This window comes from Zingiber officinale, chromosome 2B, assembly GCF_018446385.1.
Source record: "Zingiber officinale cultivar Zhangliang chromosome 2B, Zo_v1.1, whole genome shotgun sequence".
NCBI lineage: Eukaryota > Viridiplantae > Streptophyta > Magnoliopsida > Zingiberales > Zingiberaceae > Zingiber > Zingiber officinale.
The window spans coordinates 135766481-135784751 of record NC_055989.1 but is presented as its reverse complement, the minus strand read 5'-3'; the positions used below and the strand labels follow the sequence as shown (position 1 = coordinate 135784751).

Below are 18271 nucleotides of genomic sequence, written 5' to 3'. Positions count from 1 at the left end.
GTGTTCCGGACACCACATCAGAGAATCCTTGCCGTCCTTTTATTAGCCCGTTTGTAAGACATTATTACCCCGATTTCTTCTATCTGAACCAGGGGAGAGAGAGGTATACCGGAAGCGTCGCTCCCTCTCGCCTCCTCTTGCTATACCTAATTCTTAGACCTTCTCTCTTCCATTTCGCCCGTCGCCCGTCGCCAGTCGCCCGTCGCCTGATGCCCTAAGCCAAGATCCAGGAACCGTAGACAAATTGAAATTGTACGAACATCGATCTTTCATTCTGAGTGTTAATTTAAAGGTGGTAGCTTTTTCTTTCTTTTTTTTTCTTTCTGGTCGCAGATTATTGATTAGAATTTCGCATTTCAATAGGATCGTCAAATGGTCATGAGTCTCTTTAATCGATCCAGCATTGTTCCAGGGTGCCAGATTATAGCTATAAAATTGGTTCCGAAATAGAATTTGTTTCTAACTTTAAGAATTTTTGAACACGAAGCAGCAAAGAAATCCATGATCAATTAAAGCTCAGATATCTAATCAGTACCCCCATCAAATTAATGAATTGATCCTCTGCCCGAGTGTCGAGGGGATGGAGAGGCCGGCCGAGAACGTGCCGCCGGACCCGAACCGGATCCCTACGTCGGTGTTCGCGAGGACGAAGTCGTCGACGCCCATGGAGTGGAGCGCCGCGTCGAACGAATCGCTGTTCAGCATCCACGTGGTCAGCTTCAAGGGCCACGCGGCGGATGCGCCGGCGTTCTCGATGGACGGCAGCTTTCCGCGACAGTCGGGCGAGTCGTTCGCGTTCCCGATGACGACGACGGAGGCGGCCAACGCGGCGGCGATGAAGGAGGTCATGTGCATCAATGCAGAAGAGAAGGCGCGTAAAGAAGGCGCCGACCGCAGCTTGTCCCACCGCTCCGACGAGTCTTTCGCTTTCCCCGTGTACGCATTTAATTTATATATCCTTCTCCAGTCTCCTCTTCTATCTCGTTTTACGTGGTGGAACTTGAGAATTTGAAGCAAACTTACGCAAAATGATGGAATTGAGAACAGATTGACTGGCGAAAAAACTGGCGTTGGCTCGAAGAAGGTGGAAGCTGCAGGAGATGCAGAGAGTGGCGAGCCGCAACCGGAGACCCAAAAGGCCACAGAGCAAAAGGCAAGGTTCTCCTGCTTCTCCTGCTTTCCATCCTGCTGCTAACACAACACAAAATCCCAACAAATGTAGGTTTGCTTTATCTCATTGCGTAGATTTGCTTTCTAATCTCTCTCTCTCTATATATATATATATTCATGGACGGATTTGAATTGTGCATTTGTTTCTTTGTTCGCGTTCTAAGAGAGAAGGTTTTCATGTCAGATGTGATTTTCTAGTGCATATGTCAGGAATGAGAAGACGCTGACTGCGATCACAGAATGAATTTGAGAATAATTGTTGCAATGAGGCTACGACATTTTGGGTTTTTGTGGCATCCCAAGCCAATGCACTCATGATTATATTTTTCGGCGAGTTGTTACCTTACCTCTTCTTTTTGGGAATATAATGTATATATATCTATATACACACACGCATACAGATCTTCTCTAAGTTTGTTCAGGGTTTGTGGTGGTGGAACTTTGGCAAAGGCTGCTGAGTTTGTTTTATCATCTGCCACGATAACGGATGATAATGACGTGACATTTGCCACTTTCGTATTAAATTTTCAGATTGTAATGCACATGGTCGAATTTCTTTTCTTTTTTCCCTTTGCAGCATTCAAAATAAAACATATGATAGAAATTTCCAACATCGAACTAATACATATATATCCACGTAATAGCGAATACAAAATCTATAACACCCTAGACACACTCCTTTTAAATTCATGTGGTCACCTAACAAATCTATATAAACAAAAAAACATTGGGCTGGCTAGCAAACAATGAGATCAGATTCTGTCCATTTTTTTATAAATCAGGAGATGATCCACAATATAATTACGGTCAGATCGTGAACACGATTCAACTTCAATTGATTGTGATCTTTTCTTGGGTTCACCTCCCTATCCAAATTATAATTTGAGTTGGGATGGATACTTGGATACTGTCGGAGGCCACCGACTGTCTAGGCCTAATGTCCACGCCAAATCAAATAAAAAACAAAGCACATCTAAGCCACCAAACCACCTTTATGCGCATTCTAAAAGATTATTTCCTTTACAAGCAACGGTTTCTAAATTTTGTTGCCCTAAACTGTAGTTGAAATTTCTCTTCATTTCCATTCATCGGTCTTAAATTTCCAAATCAAATTCTACAATCAGTCTAGGATGTCTATATATATATATAGACAACTCCTATCATCTTAGCTCGGGTAGATTATAACTTCAGGCTTCAACACTGCTTCCTTTCATCCTTTAGCATCAGTGGTAACCTAGAGCTTATATCCTTTAGCATCAATTGTTGTGTAATGTAGAAGGTAGTCTTCCTGGTAGAAAGTTCATGTATGTCCCCTTTGTCTTCTACATATTTATACTAGGTTTTGGCTTCTCTATTTAAAAAAAAAAAAAAAAAAAATAGATCCGCTAACTTAATAACCCTCTAGTAAATCCATATTTTTGCAGTGAGCCTATCATATATAAACTCTCATCTTCTCTACCAATATTTTATATTTCTATTCAGCTCTCATCTTCTCTACCAATATTTTATATTTCTATTCAGCGAGTCTTTTGTAAATTTTTCACAATATCACTTATGAACTTAGACATATCCTATTCGCTCAAACATAGTATTCATGATTTCTTGACACTATTTTCACCATAGTGAAATTTTTTGAATCTGTAACTTATATGACTATTAGTGAGTTTTGGACAAAATTCTGACCTTCGATTCCTTACAATTAGCCCAAATTGAGACCTTTAATTTGTATTTCTAGGACCCTTATAAGTCAAACCATGCCCTCAAACTTTGGTTACAAACCCTAGATATGTCCTTGGGAGTTTTTGAAAAGTTTTTAAACTTCTACATTTTTTGGCACGAAGTCATGGTTGAATTTAGATTTATTGTATTCACTAACTAATACCACTAACGAATTCTTGGTACCCAAAGCATTCTAACCATGTGGAAAGTCTCATATTCTAGGACCTATACGACTATGAGTGAGTTTTAGCCAAATCTATTGATAGCCTTTAGCTCTTTAGAATCAACTCAAGCTAGGTCCAATGTGTTTCTAAAAGTCAGCTGATTCTTACCATGTCATCTAACCATGGTTACACAACATAGATAGGGTTATGTGAGTCTCTAAAAAATTAATCAACATTTTGTATTTTTGTCACATAGTCATTATTGGACATAAGCCTATTCTATTCACTAAATAGCAACATCAAGCGTGTTCTTGGAGCTCTTCTGAAGCAGATCCTGCTGAAACATTCTATATTAGAGTCTTGTATATCTATCAGTATGTTTTGACCAATTCTGTATTAGAGTCTTATATATCTATCAGTATATTTTGATCAAAACTCATCGAAAATATTAAGCCATCAAAATTACAACAAACAAAGACTAGTGTGTTCTCATAACCTTAATGATCTTAACCATGTCCTCAAATCCTGGTTACACACCCTAAATAGCTAGCTATAAGTTTTTAAAAATTATTTGGCACAAAATTACTATTGGACTTAAGCCTATCATATTCACCATCCAACACTACTAATGTGTTCTTTGGCAAAGAACGCTGGCCATATTGAAAGTTTTAGACTTTGGATATTGTACATACATCAATAAATTTTAACCAAACTCATTGATGGTCATAAGTTCTTCAAAACCAAAGCCAATGCATTCCTAGGACTTTTTAAAGTATCACACCCTGAGGATATACTTATCCATCAAACCAGATAGTACCCCAACTAATAATATAGAAAATAATCAATATCAAGCAAATTCAAGCCAACACAAACTCCAATGCACTATAAAATCAATAAACACAGGAGATCATACTACAACTACCCAAGATAACAGTTATATCATTTTAACAAAACTTCATCTATTCGACAAGGAAAAGAAAACATAAATAACGGTAGCGGGACAAAAGAATAAAACAACTCGAACAGAAATCTGAACTCGAGTGGGACTGGAGGCCAGGACATCTGAGTGACACAACCATCCTCTATCTACTAACCTAAAAAGCAAAGGAAAAGCAAGAGCTAGTAAGTAAAACAACTCGGTGGGTATAAAAAGATAGTGCATAATATTATATAAAAAAGAATCAAAGACTGCAATCTCAGATAATAATATTTACTACAAAAGTAAAAGTACTGATATAAAATCATCTATTAAACAAATCATAACTCACATAGTAATCCTTCACTGACTTACTCACCAGATATAACCTATCAATCGGGAGTACATATAGTACATCCAAAAACTACCTGCATAAATAATCATATAACAAGTGCTTAACAAACATATATCAAGTACTAACTGTAGGAGAAACTAAGATTTTGAATCATGACAAACTTGAACCATGACAGGAAGCATTTCTATTGATTGGTGGGCAAGCGGTGCACCTTAGTGAACAACCTTCTTTAATCTAAGATTCTGTGCCAGTCAAACTACATCATCCTACAAGAATTCTGCTTCTTTAGATGAGATGGTTGTGCTGTTGAGTTTTAATACAAACTATTCCTTTTGTTTCTTTTTGGTAATGCATATGTGTATGTATTTAGTCTCACATTGCTAAGCTAAGAAGGTTGGAAGGCTTTATATATGGAGCCCTTCCATCCTTGCTTAGCAAAATTAAGGGGGCCTACATGCATGCACGGGCCGAGCCCAAATCAGGTGACTTCGAGGGCTTCGAGCCGGAAATCCATAAACCGGGCGAGACGCACGCGATCATCGCGCGCATGGGGGTGCAAATCCCCAGCTCGTGGGCCTCGCGCTTGCAAGCGGCCTGGTTTGTTTTTGCCAGTCTCTGGTTTGATCTGGTTCTTGGTTCTGTCCCGAGCGTGAGGAAGCGCACTTGGGTTTGGTCCTCGTGTGAGGAAGCGACGCACCTGCCCGGTTCGCTGGCAAAGCAATGCTTCAGCGTGAATAAATGTTGCGCCTCTGTTCATCGTTCCACACACCAAAAACCAAAGCAGTCTGCTTTCTCCTCCTCACTGAGAGGAGAGTTTAGTTTTTTCCTGTTCTGAGGCTTGATGTTCCGCGATCTGAGGTTGAATCCGAGTGCGACATTCGTCTTGGAGTGCACCTACGGACGACGCGAGTGGTTGTCAGATCTTGGGAGAATTTTGTCGGAGAGCCTCTTCATCGTAAGCGGTAATAAATTCTCTAAAGACAGTCGGCACGTCGACGCTTCAACCAGAGATACCAATTTCTTAACCTTACTCATCTATTTACATGTTTATTGCATGCTTACTATTTTGATGTAATTACTGTGTTAGTGCTCTCCTTAAACAACATGTGCTATAGTGATTTTTATTAGGTATCTTGCCTACTCGGCTAGGGCGTGCATGCCATTGAAACTTGGAGGTCTTGCTTTCTCAATTTAAGACTTAATTTATAACCAGATTTGCCTTCATCAAGCATGTTGGACACAGGTGGAATCAAATTGATGCTTGTCCTACACATGAAAAATCATTTTCCAGGTCGAAGTATTTGTTCTTCAAACCTTAAGTAATCAACAAGTGAGGTTCCATTCTAGCATGGATGATGGGATCGATAGTGACTCCACACTAACAATTTCCTGACTGACTGTTGCGCAAAGAAGATGATTGCTATACATTCTCCCAGCAATGGCACCTTCTCAGCTGGCTCAACTTACTCTAGGCTCTCACAAAGTTCAGATGAATGCTTCCCATTCCTTTATTTGGTCTGTTTATACATTGATTGAAGTTTGGATTATCACCACTTTGACGGCGCGCTCAACACAGACATGGCTACTATGTGGCAAAAGACAATTCGCTCGTCCCAACGCCCCCGCTAACCCATCCCTAGACCAACACAGAGGAAATAAATCAACACAGACATTGCTACTAGGGATTGTTGGAGGTGGATCCTCATTGTGTATTATGTAACTCCAAGCTTAGATATGTGTACTCTGCTAGGACTGATTAGACCCTCCTCTCGTATTTCGATTGTTCCTAGAGCGGAAGGGTAAATGTTGATGCATGGTTTGCAAAGGCAGAATCATTGTTTGTTCACGCCTGGCTGCCTTCCAGACTAAAGACTGAGAATGGAGAGTATTTCAGAACCTACATATGAGGGGCATGGATGTTCTTCTATGACACTCCTTACTATCTACCTTCGCACCATAGGGGATCCCCTTTCGTGCTCTTTAGACTAAACAAGTCATAACTACACTAAACTTAGCTTTTTTTGTTTCAATTTCTATTGGCTTTTCCATCATATACTTGTTAGACTTTGGGTTTACTACTGTTTTTTTGGTTTACCAGGATTTGTTGGATGCATTTTGAGTTAATCTTTATTCACCCTTACTCTTTTCAACACAAATCATAAAAAAAATATCTTCAAAATGTAATCCAAAGACCTAGATTGATCAAAAAAAAATTCTAAAACGGCTTTGATTTATTTTAATCAACTGTCTCACACCTCCTATTTGGCTAAAGAGAAAATGCCCATATATTTTGGTTTGAACCACTCAGAGTGGGGAAGAAGAAACCACATCATATGTGAACTGATCTTGGAAAAAAAAATTCATCTTCCAAAACTGGTCAGCCTGCCCATCCAAACCCACTTTTGTTCTTGTTCATTTCACTAAAATTTCAAAACACCTTGCATATTTTCGTCCATTACTTCTAACTATTTAATGCGGATTTCGTTAATCTTTACACAACTATCCAATGGTGAAGAGCCTTCTCTCAAGCTCACAAGGAGTACGTATGAAACCTATAATAACCACAATATTGTAGCATACCAAAACTAGAACTGTCAATTTGGATTGGACCCATCAGGTTGACCTAGCCCGTCAAACAATTTAAACAGATTAGATTGAAATTTTATCAATCTATTTAGATGTGAGCCTAAATAGGTTAGCCCGCGCAGATTGTGGGTCCAGGTGGGTTGTGTCACGCCTCGAGACCTAGGATTGCCGACACCGACGTTGCTTGCGAATATAAATATTCGAAAACAACAAGTCTCATAAAGTGAATATCAAATCAGTAATGATATAACAAAAATATTGTCTTTACAATGCGAAAATCCAAAAGCAAAAAGTAGAAGCGTACAAGTAAAGATAACATGAACTAAAAGGAAGAATCGCTTGAACAGGGCTTCATTACCAGCCCCAAAATGTCTCTTCCTCCTCTTCCTTGACTTGTTACTCGTCTTTATCTGGGGATGGGAGTAAGGGGGTGAGTGCTTAGGAAAACACTCAGTAAGTGGGGCCCAATCGAACATAAAACAACAGGATACAAAACATAACAAGACATTCGAAATTCATGACAGGAACATAATTCAGGAAATATGACAGAAACATAACTTCATCGAAAATATATACTTATAGCACTTTTAATCATTTTATTTTTTTATGATGTTACTAATTAGTCTCCTATATGTAACTCCTCTAAGGGGTAAGGTCATATATTGATTATTATTACTCATCGCGTCAGGGTCATAACTTATCATATCTTATCATATTTTCAGAAATTCTTTTTACTATATCTAACTTAAGTCATAATAGTGCATCTTGGAATAAAAAAATGAATGACCAATATAAAATGATCAATAATTAAATGAAAACATAGAACGCAAAGACCAAAAGAACAGATCGAATGGTACAAAATGTGGATTGAATGGAACAAAAATGCAATGTGTCAAACTCACGATATCAGAAGGAAAGAAAAATGAAAAGCCTACTTGGTCAGAAACTTTTTCAATTTTGAACATAAACTTTACAGGACTTGAATTTGCACTTGTTGATCGAAACTTGGGCAAAAACTTGAACGAAATATAGCTGAGGTTTGGACGAATTTCTGCAGTCCTTGGACAAAAAGTTTTTAGCAGTTTGGCATTGATTTTCAAAGGGTTTGAGTGTGTTGGAAATCTTGAGTGGCCAGCTAAAAGGAGGGTTGGATAGAAAGCGCCCCCAAATCAATCGCTTCCTAGGTATTCGTTAGTTGCACAGCAGAATAATACAAAAAACAAATACGAATACAAAAACTAAAGACAATAAGGAAAGAATATGCAAACTAATACACGTCGATTTACGTGGTTTGGAGAAAAGCTCTTACTTTACAACTGTCCGTAAGGTGGATGATCCCTATCTATCGGTGGATTACTCCTCGGAAGACCTCCGGCTAGCTCACATAGCTCATTGTGAGTGGAGAAATCTCACCATAAGTCTCACAAGAACTCTTGAGAAGCTAGCGCATTAGTAGACTACTAATAGGAGTTAACCATCTCTATTTCATCAGCCTTAACCAAGTTCCAAAGCCTTGGTTATATAGGCCACGGATTGAAAAATCTCACCTACCAGTCGACTGCCAAAACCATCAGTCGACTGTCCTCTGTGGATATTCGACTGTTACAACCCAACGGCTCGATACCAATCGACTGGTGAAAGTACGAGTCGACTGATCCACACTGGCCGAGCGAACAAAAGTATTTTATTCGCTCCCAGTCGACTAATGACACCACTAGTCGACTGGTACCCGAGTACAATCTCTCAACACTCGGACCCTCACCCTTATGACTCACTTGACTTTTCGTTATAGCCTTAACCTTTTTGCCTTCAAGCCTACTTCCTTTGGCTCTCATCCCTCAGATGCATTCAAGCATGCGGCTCGTCCCCAATGTCATCCTTCGTATATGCCTCGAAGTCGCTTCCCTCGGCTCTTGTCCTTGTTGCCTTGTCCACGATCCCTCGGATGCTCCATCCTTCACCGGACTCGAAGCCATCAAGCTGAGATATATGTGTATCCTGCAAACTTGCACACTCACATACACATATCAAATACAAGGGTGAACCTAACCTAAACTCTTTGCCCAAACATCAAAACACATGGTCGGATGGACCATTGGGATTGCCCCAACAATCTCCCCCTTTTGAGGTTTAGCAATACGTTTAAGTTAGGGAAAACATAATAGCAAATAAACATGCTAAAAATAATGGACTTACGTTACCAAGGATACACACTTGGACTTACACTACCAAATGGACTTACGTTGCCAAGGCTAGACACTTTGACTTACACCGTCGAATGGACTTACATTGTCAAAGCTACACACTTGGACTTACACCGCCGAATCAAAAATGCAAACATGCATTGGAACCTATCTCAAGGCTCCCCCTACACCTATGCCCCCCCCCCCCCATTGAGCTAGGAATTTTACTACAAGGCTATTTAAGAACCTATCACAACGCTCCCCCTACACCTATACTCCCCATTGAGCTAGGAAGTTTACCAAATGCAAATGCATTTAAGGTTTTCCCACTTAAACCTTACTTCTCCCCCTTTGCCTAATATTAAAAAGCTCCAACAATATCTCAATTGTTGAAACTTATCATCCAAATTGATCATAAACTCGTGTATTTATCCTCCTAGGATCTCATACACCAATACGAGTTGAACCGATCAAAATCTAGTGCTGAAAATATTTTCAGACTGATATCAGTCGACTACTAAAATCATCAGTCGACTACTCTTCTTGATTTCAACACACAGAACCATTCTGTGTTTGAAATACATTGTTACCAGTCAACTGATAACTCTGTATTCGAAATACACTGTTACCAGTCGACTGGTAACTACACCAGTCGACTGGTACTCTTTTCCAGCCCATTTCAACATTTCTAACCCAATTTTAGAAATGCGCCAGAAATTTCACAGATATCCAAAAATCTCCAAAGTTTATGGAAAGGTCTGTTTTACCCATGTCTACTTGGGAAAAATACATTCAAAAATGTATCACCAATCCCAAGATTGATACAAAATCCAAAACTAGCTAAATGGTTCAATTGAACTTTGACCTAAAGTCCTAGTTTTGGCTTCCTCTTGATGTATTTGCTCATACTAACCCACAATGCATCCCTAGTATTGGTTTATATGACATCTATACATCCAAAACCAATTATCATGTAATATGACCACAATGTCATATTTCCTTGCATGAAACACAATCCATTTGTGCTAATTCCCTAAGGTTAAGACTCAAATCCGTCTCCAAACTTTTTGGCGCATTCATGACCCAATCTAGACTCCCAAGTAAAACCCACTTACGATATATTTGTCATGGGTACCAAATTGACTCTTTGAGCTCCCATAGAGCTCTTAACCTTGGTCACCTCCCTAGGTGACTCATTCACAATTGATAGGCCACATCGGTGCACCTCCGGTGACACTTAGCCTACAAACCTAACCTTCTTAACCTTGGACATCTTGTCCTTGGTTAGCTTCTCCTTACCTTTAAATGACTTTCCTTTGTCATTAATTGATTTCTCCTTGCTATAGTCATATGCAATCCTAGCATAAGACTTTCCCTTAGCCTTGGAGACACTAGATCGGTATCCCAAACCTGATCTATTATTGTTGGGTCTTTGGCTACCCAACACCATACTTAACCCTCTAGATCCAACATTGAATCTATCTAGGGTTTTCTCCAATTGATCAAGCTTTTCCTTCAAAGCTTGATTTTTCCTTTTTAGGTTCCTAACCCTAGAATCAACATGTCCATCTTGGACATTCCTAGACATACCAATTCTAGGCATGTGTCTCCCCTTATTGGGATTAATGCCTTGATTTTCCTTAGGTCTACCGTTTCTAGGTTTATCATGCATAGATCTCCTAGAGTTATGATCTACATTTACCCTATTTCTATCATGATATTTAAATCCAAAATTTTACATGGATAAATAATGAAAATTATTTCTAGCATGCATAGAGGAGTTTAAATTTGAATTAACCTTCAAGTTAGGATATACCTCTCTTACCCTTGAAGCTCCCCCTCGACTTGAGCTCTTCTTCTTCTCCCATTTCTTTAGATGCTCCAATGTCTTGAACTCTCCCTTCCTTGGGCATCTTGTGTGGTAGTGTCCCATTTCACCACACGTGAAGCATCTAATGTGCTTCTTCTCCTTTTTCTTCCTACAACTCAAATTAGATTTTAAAGGAATTAAATTGAGTTTAGGAGTTACCTCTTTCTTACCCAATGAACACCTACTCTTATAGTATCCCTTCTCATTGCACTCGAAGCAAATGATGTGGTCCTTTGACTTCACTTCGGTGGAGGTACTCACTAGGTTAACTTCTAAGACTTCTTCTTCACTTGTCTTAGATTCTTCTTCAACCCTTGAGGATGTTTCCTCATCCACACTTGTGGATGATATTTCTTCATCCTTCTCCTCTTCGGATCTTGAGCATGGCTCAACTTCCGTTTTCTCCTCCTCAACTTGAGCAATTAAACCCATCTCCTTGGGTTCTTCTTCTTCTTATGTATGTTTAGGTTCTTCCCCTAGAACCATCTTCACTTTACTCCACAAATCGTGAGCGTTCTCATATTCACCTACACCACTTATCACATTAGATGGTAATATATCTATTAAAATTGATATCACTTTTGAGTTTGCCTCTGATTGTGAGGTTTGCTCTTCCGTCCAATGTCGTGATCGGAGTTTCTTCCCTTTCTTATCTTTTGAGACTTCGAACGGCTCCTTGATTACCATCATGGTGTCCCACTCCATTTCAAAGAAGACCTCCATCTTCATCATCCAAAATGTGATGTCCCCCAGGCTTACTCCTTCATACTTTGGCGGTTCTATCAAGCCGGTCATCTTTTTAAGCGTTGCTCTTCTCGGCAGTTAGTCCAATGAAGTGTGACTTGGCTTTAATACCACTTCTTGGAAATCTTGAGTAGCCGGCTAGAAGGGGAGTTGGATAGACGACGTCCCTAAATCAATTGCTTCCTAGGTATTCGTTAGTTGTGCAGCGGAATAATACAAAATAATACAAAAAGCTAAAGACAATAAGGAAAGAATACGCAAACTAATACACGTCAATTTACGTGGTTCGGAGATAAAGCTCCTACTCCACGGCTGTCTGTAAGGTGGACGATCCCTATCCATCGATGGATTACTCCCCGGAAGACCTCCGGCTAGATCATGTAGCTCTTTGCGGGTCGAGAAACTTCACCACAACTCTCACAAGAACTCTTGAGAAGCTAGGGCACTAATAGACTACTAATGGGGGTTAACCACCTCTATTTCGTCTGTCTTAACCAAACTCCAAAGCCTTAGTTATATAGGTCACAGGTTAGAAAACTCTGCCTACTAGTCGACTGTCAAAACCATCAGTCAACTGCCCTATGTGGATATTCGACCATTGCGACCCAACGACTCGATATCAGTCAACTGGTGAAAGTACAAGTCCACTGATCTACACTGGCCGAGCGAACAGAAGCATTCTGTTCGCTCCCAGTCGATTGCCCAATCGACTAAACCAGTTGACTGATGACACCACCAGTCGACTGGTACCCAAGTACAATCTCTCAGCACTCAGACCCTCACCCTTACGACTCACTTGACTCTTCGTTGCAGCCTTGACCTCTTACCTTCAAGTCTACTTCCTTTGGCTCTCGTCCCTCGGATGCATTCAAGCCCACGGTTCGTCCCCAATGTCATCCTTTGCGTATGCCTCGAGGTCGCTTCCCTCGGCCCTTGTCCTTGCTGTCCATAGTCCCTCGGATGCTCCATCATTCACCTGACCCGAAGTCATCAAGCTGAGTCATATGTGTATCCTGCAAACCTGTACACTTACATACACATATCAAATACAAGGGTGAACCTAACTTAAACTCTTTGCTCAAACACCAAAACACATGGTTGCATGGACCATTGGGATTGCTCCAACAGAATGTCCATTTGGAAGATAATGCCTTGGCTATTTATAGGCATGAAGGGGTGGCCAAGCATATGAAGAGATTGCTAGATGGAGGGTCATCCATTAAAAGAGCTAGGTGAACGGTCATGGCTACATGGAGGGTCATCCATTAAAAAGGCTAGGTGTAGAGTCATGACTAGATGAATAGTTATGGCTAGATAAATAGTCACCATCATGGCTAGATGCATAGTCACCATACCATTACAACTTAGTATAGTGTCCACTAGTGTAAATCTCCATGTCCATAATTGGGTCCACAGGCTAGCCCACAGGTTGAGAAGAAATAAAAATCCAAAACTTAAAACTAAAGTGAAAAACTCAAAGGGCTCGTAGGCTAGTGGGCTAGTGAAAAACTCTTACCTAATCTGCAACCAAAATTTAAAAATTCTAACCTTTTCTATATTTTCTTTTATGGGTTAGTAGGCTGGCCAGCCTAATCTGCAATGCAGCTTGAGTTGGGTTGGATTGGGGATTTTCCATCCCACTAGGCTAGCAGGTTGGCTAGCTTTAGCCCACCCCAATTCATCAGGTGATGAATTTTTTGGCCGGTCAACCCGTACCACCATAAGTCGGCCTGTTTGATAGCTCAAATGAAAACTATGTTGATTTTCCATTTTTTTGCATTCCTTTCATTGTGATAGTACTTGACAATTAAATGACCTAAAAGACTTGTTTTACTTACTCTATACCCTAATTAACATACACAGATAAACCTTCACTGATGGAGACCAATGTTTTTTGCTCGTTGTAGTATCCCTACGCTCCAAGGAATACTACATAGATTTATTATGATATTCTTTTTGCCATTTGAGTTTTAGAAGACCATCTAAGTCATTTTAGCTAAACCTTCCAATACATCTCAACGAGTCATATTCTTTATACAAGTAATGTGTTACGTTCCTGGTGCTGGTGCAATAATAGACATTGTGTTTTGATGTCTGTACAATTTGTTTAGACAATATGTTGGTATGATCATAATATGGGAAATATAATTGAAGCAAGTTTAAGTTAGACTGATATGTCAAAATAAGTTAAGATTGACTAGATATTTAGCATTGGATGAAGTCTAATGGGTCGAGGTCAACGAGATATTTAGCATTGTGGAAAGTTCAACAAGTAGTAAGAAAGTTTTAGAATGTGGGACAACTCAAAATAATCCCAAAGCAGCACACACTTATTTGTTTGGCAAATGAATAATAATATCCATGGTGTGCGTCTAGTTACTCTATACTAATTGCTACAATAATTCCATTATTTCAATCAAATACAATGCTCAACTTCCTAGATCAATGACAAAAAAATTTTGCAAGTGAAGTAGAAACCACTTTCATGTGTCTCTACACTCTACTTTGATTATTGTAATTAATGATAAAGGGAGTAATATATGATTAATATTGAGGGTGATAGCCATAACCATCAAAAAGCACACTTGGGTACTTGCTGCTTAGGTGTGTGCCATCTATACCTATTACCTTCCTGAAATGTGTGATCGAAACCCTCATGCACAAGTACAAAAGTAAAAAAAAATTAAAAAATATTAGCAATGTTAATTTTAAGGGTTACATATGTATTCACATCGACCTACCTTAAATCCCTCCAGTGCCCAAGGAGTTTATTATAATATGAATCATCAATGTGTCTTAGCTCCCTCAGATACTCAGAGAATTTGTAGAGTCATAATCACGTCTAACCTTTTTATTGGTGCAATATCTCTGAGTCAATGTTGACCAAGTTGACTAAACTTGAGTTGACTCAAGGTTGAGTCTTGATATTTGGATTTCGATGTTTGACAATATATGGAGATTGCATAGGAAGATTGTTAATGTAATTCCCCTCTGGTCAAAATTTGATGAGTTTAATGTGAAGAAGAGTCAAGTAGGTCAAGGTTGACCGGATACTTGACTAGGAAAGTCCTAACTGGAGATTAGGCAAAGGCAAGTCCTGGTGAGTGATGCCAGGAAGTTGAAAAGTCCCGGTGAGTGAAGTCGGGCAGTGGGAAAATCCTAATGAGTGAAGCTAGGTGAAAGTCCTGGTGAGTGAAGTCGGGTGGAAAGTCCTAGTGAGTAAAGCTAGACAGAAGAAAAATCCTAGTGAGTGAAGCCAGGTGAAAGCCCTAGTGAGTGAAGGTAGGTAATAGGAAAATCCTAGTGAGTGAAATCAGGTGAAAGTCTTGGTAAGTGAAGTCAGACATATGGAGGTCTAAGTGGGTCAAGGTTGACCAGACACTTGGCATGAGACAAGAAGTCCAAGTGGGTCCTGGAGGACCGGACGCTTGGCACGAGGAAGAAAGTCCAAGTGGGTTAAAGGATTGACCGGACACTTGGCAAAGAAGTTCTAGCAGGTCAAGGTTGACCAGATGTCAGGCAAGGAGTAGTCCCAACAGGTCACGGTTGGCCGAAAATTGTGTAAAGGAACCCTAGACTTCGATTGGCAAGTTAGGGTTTGATGATTGACTACGGTAGTCGATTACCATAGCTTAAGCGACTAAGGAAATCGCTTAAGCTTGGAATCGTGAGAAAAGTTGTCTAATCGATTAGTGTAATCGATTAAGACATGGTAAGCGATTAGGGTAATCGCTACTTTTTGCTTCGAACATAATGGTTCTGTTCGAAGCTTAAGCGATCAGGATGATCGCTTAAGCCTGTCTTCGCAAAAGGCAAAGAAGATTCGGTAGGCGATTAAACAGGAAAGCTTAATCGCTTACAGCTTGTTCTCGCGCGAACAGAAAGCTTCCTAATAGATTAGGCTAATCGTTTAGGAAGGTTTAGTCGATTAGGCTAGTCGATTAAGCTTGAAAATATAGCCGTTGTGAGCCCGATAAAAAGGCTTCGCGTGCACTGTTCTAGATATTGCATCGCTCATCTTCTCCGCCAGTTCTTGCAAGCTCAGGGTTGAGGTGCTGCTGCATTTTCGAAGCTCACAAGAGGCAATCACAAGCAACAAGGTCAAGCAAGAAGATGTTTTTGTTATACTTGTGTACATTTACTTCTTGTTTTGAGTTGTATGTTTGTGTGAGAGTTCTAAGAGGCTTCTCCGCCTTTGGTAGTTATCGAGAAGGAGTGTTTTCATAATGAATGAGTGAGTGAGGATCGGATCCTTGGATTAGTCACCTCTTCTTGAGGTGAATATATACCAAGTAAATCCTCCTTAAACTTTACAATTACAAAATTTGTAGAAAAACACTAATGAATATGCAACATGATTTTAAATGATCATTCTAGATGTACAACTTCTTTCATTGCATTTGAAGAGGGGATCATATTTGGACTCCAGTCAACTTTTCCATCAAGATAGCATTTGAGATCAGTGACGGATCCAGGAATTCAAGTATGGAGGGGTGATCGCGATTTAAGCTGAGCTTGACTAATTTTTACACGGAACAAGGGGCAGATGCTTCAATATCGAGAATAACTCCTTGGATAATGGTTCATCCTTATTTTAAATTTCACAAAAATAATGGACATTTTATAGCTTGTTCAGAGTAATTTGACTCCATGGGCTTTAAAGGACGCAATACATGGTTCATTTTTAGAATTTGAAGAGTTAAGGTTAATCTAATAGTGTTGGCTAAATTTCAAGTTTTAGACAGCAGCAACGAAAAAAAATACTATTTCAAAGGAATAAAGGACCACACGTACGGTAGATTGCTTGGTAGTAGAGTTGGAATTATTTTAGATCTATCTAACTGTTTTGCACCAAAATAGTATGTTCGAAAACACACAAAAAAAAAAAAGAGTAAAAAATAAAAGAATAGTAAGACTTCAGAGGTTCCAACGAACACAACATAGTTTAGAGATTTAAACGAGTTTAGGCACACATGTAGCAGTTTTAATTGAGAGGGTAGATTTTTGGAGGGTGAAGTCATGTGTGATTGTGGTTTGTAAATAATATTTGCATTTATATTTCTTCAAATGACTGCAGATGTAAGTACATTTTTAACAGTTTATTTTTTATCATTTATTTGATATCTTATTCATGGTTTAAAATTTCATGTCATATAAAAATTTCGGTGACCGAATGATACAATTTCAATATCAGATACCAATATGATTTTGATATTTCTTTTAAATATAAAATATATTAATTAATAATAAAAAATATATAACATAAATATTTAAACTATAAAAAATATATAAAAAAAAATTTAAAAAAGAACAAAAAATGGGATGAAAACTATATATATAGACTTAATTAATTCCCAATATATATAATTAATATGATAATTTTATTAGGATTTAATTAAGTCTATTTAGATTATCTCTATTATAATTATAAGTTGATTAAAATTATTAATATAAGTTTTATTAATCTTGCTATTTTATTAGGAATTTGATCCTTTACTAACTAATTTTGGTAAAGCCTAAAATGACATTACGTTAATATCCTTTTTTTATTCATATCGAAAATAATTCTAAGGTTTATTAGTAATGTAAAATACAGAAAAATTACGAATAATAATAAGGAAATTTTCCAGAATTTTTAGAAATTTTTCTGAAATTTTTCGGAACTCGTATGACTCAGGTTACGGGAATAAAAACTGAGCCCCGGGAAAGCCTGTTTAGGCTACCTCATTTAAAAGAGGAAAAGTTTGATTTTTTTTTTCTTTTTTCTTTTTATTTTCTTATTCTTTTATTGCCGCCGTATCCTTCTCCCCTCACGCGTGCCCTAACCTCCTCGCGCTGAGCGGTTTCTTCTTCCACTCATACAAAACCTTCGGCCGAAGTCCATCTGCTCTCCATCGTCGCACACCGCATCCGCCCGACTCCCTCTGCCTCTGCGCGCCCCTGTCGGTCCACCGCCGTCAGCCCGAGGGCCACTTGGGAGTCGCCGTTCAGAACGCCGGCATGGCCCTGTCTTCCCTATGCCCTAGCGCCGGCGCAGATCCAGCGTACTTTTCTTGGGCTATGCCCTAGGTTCCCGACGCCGCTTCACCTCAGCCCTAGCGTCGGCCTCTCCTTCTCCTCCTTGCCGAGCCGCACCAGACGCTGCCATCACGTGAGGCTGCACGGAGCAGTGCCGACGCCTCGTCGAAGTGTCTCTTCCGCTGTGCCCTAGATTGGGTTCACCATCACTCGATCGCTCGCCGACGCCGATTTCACTGTGCGTTGCCATTTCCGTTGCCTAGTGCTGCTCTGGTTCATCTCTTTCTCTCGGGTTCCTTAGCCCTCTGCCCTAGTTCACCCCCACAGCCATATTTGGGGTTTCCGGCAAGGAAATCAGAGATACAAGGGTAAGTTGTATGGTTTAGAAGGGGTGGATTAAGATTTTGAGTCTTATGCTCAAAGGTTAATTTGTTGTTTGCGTTTTTGGGATAATTGTGTTGTTGATCAGCAATTCCACTTTGCTGCAGCCACTAGATCCGACAGCAACCTCCTCTAGCAGTGGGTAAGTACAAAAATTTATTTAAG

General features: G+C 39.5%; 1 protein-coding gene and 1 pseudogene across 1 annotated transcript; one reads left to right on the top strand and one right to left on the bottom strand.

Annotated features, from left to right (window-relative positions):
• The first annotated feature begins 397 nt into the window (after positions 1–397).
• On the top strand, positions 398–1414 carry LOC122048751. The gene is made up of 3 exons (XM_042610278.1): positions 398–936; positions 1048–1158; positions 1381–1414. Exons 1-3 carry the CDS (start codon positions 581–583, stop codon positions 1412–1414), a joined length of 501 nt encoding a protein of 166 aa, XP_042466212.1. The 5' UTR covers positions 398–580.
• A 2526-nt stretch (positions 1415–3940) lies between these two features.
• LOC122047393 overlaps positions 3941–18271 on the bottom strand; it is a 28806-nt pseudogene continuing 14475 nt past the window's right edge.